The sequence below is a fragment of the Mus pahari genome, chromosome 14, assembly GCF_900095145.1.
Source record: "Mus pahari chromosome 14, PAHARI_EIJ_v1.1, whole genome shotgun sequence".
Taxonomy (NCBI): domain Eukaryota; kingdom Metazoa; phylum Chordata; class Mammalia; order Rodentia; family Muridae; genus Mus; species Mus pahari.
In genome coordinates this window covers 45,586,116-45,596,414 of record NC_034603.1, presented here as the reverse complement: position 1 = coordinate 45,596,414, position 10,299 = coordinate 45,586,116, and the positions used below count along the sequence as shown (strand labels likewise).

The 10,299-nt window shown below is 54.7% G+C and overlaps 1 protein-coding gene across 14 annotated transcripts in view; it reads right to left on the bottom strand.

Annotated features, from left to right (window-relative positions):
- Positions 1-3,396: 3,396 nt before the first annotated feature.
- The window catches only part of Myo18a (myosin XVIIIA), a 105,868-nt gene continuing 98,965 nt past the window's right edge, over positions 3,397-10,299 (bottom strand). For 6 of the 14 annotated variants that reach the window (XM_029546178.1, XM_021212876.2, XM_021212878.2 and 3 more), the window contains one exon: positions 4,605-4,749. In XM_029546178.1, coding sequence (XP_029402038.1) covers positions 4,605-4,749 — 145 coding nt within the window. Of the gene's footprint in view, positions 4,750-8,912; positions 10,229-10,299 lie in introns of all 14 variants that reach the window. The other 8 variants (XM_021212873.1, XM_021212879.1, XM_021212881.1 and 5 more) reach the window with 3 other exon arrangements.

Below are 10,299 nucleotides of genomic sequence, written 5' to 3'. Positions count from 1 at the left end.
AGAGAGAGAGAGAGAGAGAGAGAGAGAGAGAGAGAGAGAGAGAGAGAGAGAGAATGCCATTCGCATGGTTCTGTCAACTGCTTGAGACAGAGCTAACACAGCCTGTTACTAAAGCTGTGGGTTAACTGGATGGTGGATGGTAGTAGCAGTGGCTCAGGCCTTTAATCCCAGCACTTGGGAGGCAGAGTCAGGTGGATCTCTGGGAGTTTGAGGCCAGCCTGGTCTACAGAGTGAGTTCCAGGACAGCCAAAGCTACACAGAGAAACCTTATGGAGGTGTGTGGTTTCTGGGAGCAACAGGAGCAGAATCTCCAGGTGTGGGAGGGAGCCAGAAGCTACTGAGCTCTAAAATCAGGGCTGTGAACTTGCAAATAAGATCGGAATCAATGGAAATGATTTCCCAGTTTCCCAGTGAAAGACAGGGTGCCATCCACCTGGCCTGAGAGTCAGGAAGGGATGCCAATTGGAAATGAAAGAGGGGCTGAAAGTGAGAGGCCGCTGGCTGGAAGCCAAGCCCAGGCAGACCATGAGCTTCCTTAGCACTCAAGTCTCCCAACTCCATGGGTGCCACCCAAGGGTGCCTTGGTGGCAGCAACGAACTCTCAACTTAGCAACCGAAGGTTCTTGCCAGCAACACCACCTCACTTTACAAATGGGGAAACCGAGGCCAGAAGAGTCAGCCCCTTTCCCAGGTTGTGGAGTCAGTAGCTGTTTGTTTCTGCGGTTTTTCTCACTGGGCCCGGATTCCAACTGGGGCAATGGGAAAGCAGCTACCCCAAAGGCAGACCTCGGTCCATCATCAGGCATGCCCCTCCGCTGGAAGATTTAGAGAAGATATAGCCCAGGGGAAGATGAAAGCAGTTGAGGTAGCTCGGAGTAGCGGGCGGGGACAAATTAGCATAGTCTGGTCTGACATGTGTTGCTATATAAGAGGCGACGAAGTGTTCCAAGTTCCTGAGAACCGGCTCCGAGGAAATGAAAGGGGAACAGAAGGGATTAAGGTTAGATTTAAGACAGCACTTTCTCCCGGGGATGGTAATGTGGCCCTTTATTCAGTGACCAAGGCTGGCTGTGAACTCATCCCCTGTCCCTCCCACTCCTGAGGCCTCTGGGAATCCATTTTCTCTTCCCACACAGCCTGCTTGGAGGGCGGGAAGCAAATGAGGTGGCTGACTTTAAAAAGTCCTCACTTCAGGTAGGCGCTCCTCTTCCTAGATGGGCCTCCTGGGCTCTCTGCTGAAAGTGAGGACTGCAGCTTGCGGGCTCTGGGGCCCTGGGGGGAGAACAGCAGTCATGGCATCTCTTGCAACACGCTCCCTGCCAAATTGATTCAAATTGGCTTGGATATGAACATATGATTAAAGGAGCGGCGCGATTCATTTATCAGGAGAGATTAAAGAGCGGCATCTGCGCAGCCTAGCTGGGGGACAATTAAGGAGCAAATCGCTAAGTGTCTGTGCCACCAGGCACGGGGGTGGGGGGGGCGAGGAGGATGGGGGAAGGACAACTGGGATAATCTGCCAAGAAGACTCGAGGACAAAGGGAGCAGTTTGGGGGGTCACTGCCTGCTGCTGATGTGTCTGGGCACTGCGGGGAGTCCCCTAGGGCTTTGGTCCCTTGCCTCTAATTCTGGAGTCAAAGCATTCCTGCAGGCTGGAAATGAGTGGGGAGGATTGACAGAGGATGCAGGGTGGCTGTAAGCAGGCCCGGGGCACTGGGCCAGTGGTTTTGTTTTGCGGGATCATAAGCATCTTAGGGGTAAGAGGCACTGTGGGTACTTAGGAGCTTGCAGAGTTCTCCGGGTGTAACCTCAAGTGAAGCTAGGCTTTGGTGGCCCTATGGGCCTCTGGAGTGGGAAACAAGGGAAGGAAGTGCTGCCCTCCTAACCGGGGTTAGGATTTCTGTGGGAACTGGGGGTGGGGGTGGGGGTAGGGAGGAGGGTTGTGAACTGGGTTAGGATTTTTGTGGGAACTGGGAGAAGCGCTGGGAGTTGGGGGGAGGCGGGCTGTGAACTCGGGCTTTCCTAGGCAGTGTGGCATGAGCATTGTTTATCCCTCTGTCTCAAGACCGTCCTGTAAGTTCTTTCCCATGTATGTCCTAGCAGTAACTACCCGTGCAATCATTCTCCTTGAAGGCCTTAGCCAGGAATACTGTTTGGATGACCCTTCAGTCTCCCTCCCCACAGAGGCTTTCCTTCTCCTCCCATGGCGTAGCTGGGAAGCACCTTCTCTGCTTTTCCGTGGTGGCCCCTGTTCCATCCCTGGAGGACAGGCACCGAGATCTCTCCGCTCAGGTCGGAAGCTGATACTTACCAGCAGGTGAGGCATATGCTCCAAGTGTCCAATTCCACCCTGGGATATCCCCGATCTGAAAGGACTCCATTCTCAGCACCAGGACCGTGCCCAGGGTTAATGAGGGCAGCTGTCTCAAATGCTGAGCAGATTGAGTAACACAAGTTCCCTGACTTGAGAAAAAAACGTTCTCACTCCAGACTTGGTGTGTTCGTTTACACCTGTCATCTGGGGGTTAGGGAGGCTGAGGCAGGAGAAGTGTGAACTGGAGGTCAGCCTGGGCTTCCCAGTGAGGCTCTCACTTTCATCTCCTTTTCTCCTTGATGGAGGACGGGAGCCTTTGCCCCAGAAGGATCCATTTCATAGTTCTCCCCAGCTTGTTTTGGTGGTGACTTTTCCCTCTCTTGACTTCCCAGGGGGACGTCACCAGAGCCTTCCCCACCTACCTCCTCAGAAAATAGATCTAGACATGGGTGACGTTCAGAGGAGGAGGAGGACCTTTGGAAGGCCTTTCCTTTCTTCCTCATCTGCATGAGCTGCCCTGTAAACTGTGCAAGGCCACAAAAACCTGGCGAGTGTAGCCCAGGCCTGCAGGCAGAGACGGAACAGCCATCTAGGGCAGTGTTCCCGGCCTTCTCGAGTTTTCTGTGGCTAAAGAGGGCTGAGGAACAGAGAACGTGCTGCCAAATTTTGATCAAAAAGTCACCTTTGGCCGGGCGTGGTGGCGCACGCCTTTAATCCCAGCACTCCGGAGGCAGAGGCAGGCGGATTTCTGAGTTCGAGGCCAGCCTGGTCTACAGAGTGAGCTCCAGGACAGCCAGGGCTACACAGAGAAATCCTGTCTCAAAAAACAAAACAAAACAAAGCAAAAAAAAAAAGTCACCTTTGGAGCGACTAAAGTTTTGAGAAGGGGTTGGGGATAGGACATAAGCAAGCTGACAGCTCCAGTCACCTCAACACAAATGTGAGGGCTCTGTCCTCCTTATCCAGCCTCTTTACCCACTATCTCAAGTGACCTGCCAAGGCTCTGGGAGTAAGTGACAGTGGCCTGGCTTGAGAATAGGCCACACAGACCAAAGTGGTTCTTTCATGTCCCCATCAGAATCCCACCTCTGCCTCTGCCCCTGCCCGGGGGCCGCCCTGGATTTCCCCTGAGCCTGCAAAGAGAGGCAGGGAAACTTGTGGCCAGGAGGGAAGGGGCCTTTTATTTCCTTACATCAGTCAGGCCCACAGGGAGAGCACAACCCGATGAGTACAAAGCAACTGCAGAAGGGAAGGGGATGGCAAACGGGTCCAGCACCAGGTACTGCCTTTGGGCCCCCAAATCCGGTGGAAAGGTCGGGATGACCTTTATGGTAAGTAACTGAGAAGTAACAGACCACTTGTTGCTGTGTCTGGGATAAGTGTGTGGGAACAGGGTTATGGGCAGAAGAAAGATGATGAAGGGTTAGGACTCTAGTCTGATAAACAGACCAAAACATCTACCTTCCACTGTGCCCACCACAGTTCCTCAGTGCCGAATGAGCGGACCCCCGGCTATAATATGGTCAGAGGAAGGCAGTGCTGGAAGCTGCGGGTGGGTGCAGGTGGAAGAGATCAACTCTTAAATAACGGCACATTGCACTTAATACTCTAACGAGGCTGGCTCGGTCCAAGCCAGAAGCACCCCAGCTGCCATCCTCCCCACCCTGCCTCCATCCAGGACCCTGGCTCTGCTCACCGGGGTCCCCTGGCAGCAGGCTGCAGGAGAAAGGGCCTCAGGAGAAGTGAAGATGGAGGGGAGATTCCCAAGGCATCCCACAGGGCCCAGCTGCAGCGGCAGCCCCTCCCACTCTCAGGAATGCAGCTGCACCGAGGTTTGGGTATTTAAATTAAACAGTAAAAAGACAGCAGGCACTGAGAAGAGAAAGCCCTCACCCCAGCAGAGGGGAGGCATCGCTGCTCCCTCCTGACTCTTTCCCGTGGGGCCCAGCGACTTCGAGCGGTAACCTATCCACCATCCCTGAGCAGGAGGCTGAGATGGAGGTCCACCACCGGCTCCAGGGAGTGCCAGACCACCCGACATGGTCCATAGCGGCCCAGGGCGGGAGCTAAGAGCATGGCGTTCGGAGGCAAGAGCCGAAGCTCTCCTTGCAGAGACCCTGCTTCCCCCACCTCTGCCGCGTGGAGCTGTCAGACACCCACAGCCTGGAAAGTCCCCCTGACAGAAAGCCGAGGTGTTTTTCCATGCAGATCGGCAGTCAGGTGGGGGCAGTGGTACCCCTCTGTTTCCTGGGAGAGGCTGTGGGGTGGGAGAGCCATGAGCCATCCCAGGCTATGCATTGGTCTCTGTCAGCTTGGCCTCTGTGTCACTGTCACTCAGATAGTTGTGGGAGAACCGGGGTCTGGAGATGCTGTCCACAGGATCGTGCTCATCATCCGATGGGTCAGGGGCGAGGGACTTCCAGTGGCTGGTTGGGCTGCGGGGAGAGAGGGACAGGGTCAGGGCCAAAGAACACTTTTACTCTGGGTCACCGAGCCCTGTTCAAGCATCCAGAATCCAAATGCTCCCTGGGCCAAAGGAGCAGGGTTTGCAGTTGGTAAGCTTTTCGGACTGTCAGGACAGGAAGGCCAGTGGCAGCAAGGGCCAGGCTCCCATGAGCCTAAGAAGCACACTCCTGCCTCCTTCCCCTGAGAAGCTTGGACTGAGTTGCGAGGGAAGAGCCCTGGGACTCCCTTGCTCCCATGCAAGCTCCCATAGAGCACAGGGGTGAAGGTTTGAGGCAGGTGACGACTTGACTACAACCTGTCCAAGGAGGAAACTCTCAGGTAGATTACTCCTGCCAGGACCCCAGGTCTGAACGATTTCCCCTAGTCAGGGTTTCCCTGGGCCTGGAAGACGGCTGTCCTCGACCTCTACTGGAAAAGGAATGGAGGCTCGGGACAGAGGCTGGCAGGACCTGTTTGAGGATGGGCCAACAGGAGGGGCCTTTAGCAACTCCTTGGAGTCTTCATCGGGCCCCTGGCTCTGGAAGGCTGTCCCTCCAAAGATATGAGGAGGTAGGATCCCCTGGAGGGAGGAGGGCCGTGACATCCAACAGAGCAGACAGGACCACATTCTCCAGCTCCCAGAGCCTCCGAGCCTCCTCCTGTCCCCACTGTCCCTAAGCACATGCAGTATAGTCTAATGTCCCTGGAGAAGACACAGCCCAACACAGCATCACCTCTTCTGGTGCCCTGGCCCCAGCTTTGTCCCTGGGGGTGCCTGTGCCCCAAGAGTCAAGGGATACAGGTCCTGGTGACCTTCTACTTGGATAAGGTGAGTGTCGTCGACAATTGCGAGGTCTACTATATTCTGAACTAGAAACCCGAGGGCACCCCTTTATTTACTGGTCCTTTTAAAGTAAGATGAGGGAGCAGACGGCAGTTTAGGTTTCCCTGGAGGTAGCAGCAGAAGTGCAGAGGCATAGGTTCCACCAAAAGTCCTCCTGTGGGATGCTCTGCCCGAGCCCCTTGGATGACCCTTTGGGGTCACATATCAAATATCCTGCATATCAGATATTTACATTACGATTCACAACAGTAGCAACATTACAGTTACGAAGCAGCAATGAAATAATGTTATGTTTGGGGTCATCCGAACATGAGAAACTGTATTAAGGGTCGAAGCTTAGGAAGGCTGAGAACAACTACCTCAGACTCATGGTTCTGTCTTATTCTTCCCAGAAGCGTATAATGAAAGGGTGCCTCAAATGGAAGAAGCACCTTGCCCAAGGTCACAGCCAGCACCTAAGCCTTAGAGCACTCCTGCCACTAGAGTAGACAAGAAGAAAACAAGACCACGCCTAACGTCTCCTGCCGGCCGGGGAGCAGCTGGGGAATGTAAAGACAGGTCTCCGTGTCCCTGGTGGAAGGGAAGAGTCTGGGAAAATATATGTTCAATTATGCAAAATGGCTCGGCAACGGGGCAGTCTGGTTAATAGTTATCGTATTTCTCATGAATGAATTACCATTTTTAAAGGAATCAGAATAGCACAAAACACACTTAATACAAACTAGACTGAACATAAATGAGTCTTATTCTGATGCCAGAAGCACTTAAGGTCTCACAGCATCTCCAGGACAAAATTATAAAGCTCAATACTAACTATGTAACACAGAAAAAATGGAGGTCATTAGCCTTGGGGTTGTTTGGATCCTGAATTAGTGGGGGCTGCTTGTTTTCTTAACATGGAGTTTCCGTACATCCTGTGCTAAAGGTTTGCTTTCCAGCTAAAGAATGCCGTGCTTTGAGGACACACAGTGGGGTTATTCTGTGAGCAGAGGGCATGAGCAGATGCCAGGGCTGGGGTCTGGGTATAAATGGGGCACAGCCCTGTGATGCTTCCATCCTTCATCTCTTCTCACAGGTGGGTGTCTCCAGACTCCATTCCCACACCCCAGATGCCCAGATAAACAGTGGTCAGGTTGCTCTAAAGACGCCTCGGAGAAGCAGAGGCAACCAAGCATGGGCAAACCCTGTCCTGTGCTCTTTCCTGGGCTGAGGAGCCGCAAGACCCCTTGCAATCTTTCTTGAGCTCTCTCTGGCCAGTCTTCATATCTGCTTTTACTGCCACCGCCATCAGTAGGGCCAACAGCAGGCAGTTCCCTGTCCCCAGAGCAAGAGTTGGGGCTGACAATTGGAACATTTTAACTAAATTGTTTAAAAAGCTCTCCTTCCCCACAAGCCGGTGTCTCCTGCTTCGTGCTGTCACAAACAATTTGGTACACAAGCTAATTCCTGCTGGGAAAGCCCAGGGTGACAACACTGTATTCTGTATTTTGGAATTCTTCACTGGTCCTTAACCCTAGGTGGGGCTCTGCCCCACCTTCTGCCTTTGCACGGCATCCCTCACTGTCTACCCCACACACTTCACGGTCGTTGGCTAGGTTCTAGGTGGAGACCACTCTTACCATCACTAACTCCAAGTCTCATAGTGGCACAGTACAGGGTTTCAGGACCAGTTGGCTTTTTCCGTAGACAAAGGCAACCCAGCTGTGGGTGAGAGGGGGCCTGCAGAAATGGCTTTCTGTCTTAGTCACTGTGAAATATGACTGGGCACTAGAGGGATTCAGGTATAGTCTGCTAGTCAACAGTCAGTCTGGATTGCTCAGCAAGGCAATTGCTCCCTTCTGGGAAGAGGTACAGAGGCGCCTGGTCTTCTTTGTGTCTGTACCTCCTCTTCCACCCACCAAACTGACTTGATCTGGGGTGCAGGGCCTTTAGCAAGGCTAAACCTTAAGGAGACTAAAATCATTGACCAAATATTTTAACTCGTCTTTCATCCCAATGGAACTAACAAAGGCCACAGACTCCCTGCCCTCCCTTGAGTACCCTGAAACTGCAGGGGGGGTGGGGTGCGGGGGGGGGGGAAGCAACAGAGCAGCACCAGGACCAAGTAGTGGTCTAGCTTGGGCCTGAGGGGCCATAAGCCAGGGCTGGATCCCAGCTCCATCTCCATACTCCCACTTCTCAGTCACTCCCCCTCTGTGCCTCCCAGTTCCAGATGGAAAAAAGCCAACTTCTCCTTTCACCAGATGCCCCTTGGCACAAGCATGCAACAGGTGTGTTAGTTCAAGTCTGGGAAACAAATGTGGGACCCCAGGTGGGGTTGTGCCTCCTGGGAAGCAGCAAGCGTGCTCCCCCTGCCCTCCCCCATGCTGAAAATTCTTCCCACCACCTCACAACAGGGGTGACTCAAAATGTCACCGCCCACCAGGGAAACTGGCAACAATGGGGTTCCAGTGATTCAGGCTCTGCCTCTCTCTGTTGAAGGTGTGGGCACAGGGCCTGACTGTTACATCTTCTCCCCACATCCCCACGTCCCCACGGGGAGAGGAGCTGGGGGAAGCAGGAGAGCAGGGAGGGGGCTGTCACTCAGCAACTGCTAATTTCTATTCATTAGAACTCTACAAGATGAGCGGAGCTGAGGTGACGCCCACGCGTGGGCCGAGGGTGGGTGGGAGGGCTGGGGAGGCGGCAGGTGTCTCCTGGGTCTACTATAGGGTATATAGCTCCCTGTAGGCTGCAGCTCACAAGATCCATGCTAGGGAGGGAGGTAGCAGAGGGGACAGCAGAGAGCCAAGTGCCTCATCAGAGTTCACAGCTGAGGTATCCCATCAGCTAGGATCCTTTTCTGGGTCCATCCTGTCACATGAACGCTCTGATGTGGGTGTCAGTGACATGTGACACGTACATGTCACCTACATGCTCTGCATGTAGCCTATGGAGAGTCAGTGAAAGGTTAAAGGTAAAACAGACCCCATTAGCCCCTGGTAACCTTACCTGCCAGTTGTGTATCTTAATCTCTCTGAACCCTAACTTTTTATCAAACAGAGCTGATCGGACGTTTGTTATGACGTTATAGGGAAGATTAGTTCCAAAAACACACCACAGGAGGCTCAGGGTGAGGTCAGAGCTCTAATCCAACATCAGCAAAGTCACTGACTAGGCTCAGAGCTCATGTGGGAGCCAGGAGGCTCTCTGAGGCCCAAGAGGTTGTAGGGGAGCCTGAGGTGGTGGTTGGAGGGGCGGGGAGCACGTTAGTTCACAAAGGGTGGGACACACCATGCTGCACTCCACGCCAGGCCAGGAGGCACCTACTGTGCTAGTCACTCTCTGGTCGGTACAGGTACCGCATCATCAGGCTGTCGACCTCTTTCTTTCGCTGCTTCTCTTCCTTCTTTGACCGTCTTGGAGTTTGGCCCGCTTCCTCGACGTCTGCGGTTGGGCCCTTTTTCACACTGGAGCGGCTATGGCCTGAGAAGGTGGAGCCACTGGATGACGACGAGGACTCAGATTCACTCTCTGTTTTCTTTCTTCTTGATTTGGATTTCTTCTTGCTCTTCCGAGAGCGCCCTTTCCTCCGCCGCTTGTGCGCTGAGGAACCTTCTGAGCTGGAGGAGCTGGAGCTGGAGCTGGAGCTGGAGCTGGGGCTGGGGCTGCTCCGTTTGCTTCTATGCTTGCTCCGGCTTTTACGGCCACTGCGCGAGGAGACATCTGCGGCAGAGGCTGAGCGGCGGATGCTGCTGCCCCTATCTGGGTGCTCCAGCTGTGCACTCTGGGTACTCTGGATGCTCTTCCGGTCATCATCCTCAGAGTCGGGCTCCAACCTGCTCCGCTGGAACGGCACAGGCTTGTAGCTCAAGACCTCATGAATGGCAGCCTCCAGGTCGGGATCCAGGTAGGAGTGGCGGCTGACAGGTCGGACGCTGGAGCCCTCAGTGACGGAGGCTGAGGCTAAGGAAGAGCCCCGTGGCTGGGGTGGCACAGACAGGCTCCGGGCCAGTGATGGGTGGCTGAACTGTGAGTGTGCCTCACTGAGGGCCACGCTGGCTCCATCATCCCACTCATCCAGGCAGCTCTGGCCGAGGGATAGCCTGGAGTCAGGGCTCTCCCGACCCAGGCCTGAGGCCCGGTTCCAGGAAGGGCTTATGGCGCTTGACAAGCTGTCGAGCCTGGATGTGCTACGGCGGCCAGAGCTGGGTGAGCCTGACAGTGAGAAGCTCAGCGAGGAGCGAGCCCTATCCTCCCTAGAGCCACGCGTGGCCGAGGAGGCTCGGCTGACTGGAGCAGAGACTGTTGAGGCTCGGTCAAAGTCTGAGCCCCAGCGCTTCTCCAGACCCCGGCCAGGGCGGCTCCCAACCCCTGAGAAGATGGAGCTACAATCGTCCAGCTCCTCACACCTCCTGCCCTGGGCCTGGTCAGGATCCTCCCTGGGGCCCACACGGGCCTTCCTGGGCGGCCTTTCAGGGGAGGTGGCACGCTCACTCAGGGTAGTGAGGAGCGAGTCCTGGTCTCCAGTGCCCCCAATGGAGTCCTTCAGGGTGAGCCTCTTGCGGTAGCTGAGGGAGCTGAGTACAGAGGAGGGTCTCTCCTCTGGCCCCTTGCCCTCCTTAGGGAGGCTGTTGAGAGCCGTCCTGAGTGGGAAGGGAGGCCCAGGAGAAGAGACCCAGAGCGAATGAATGACAGGAGAAAGGGGAAGGGGGAG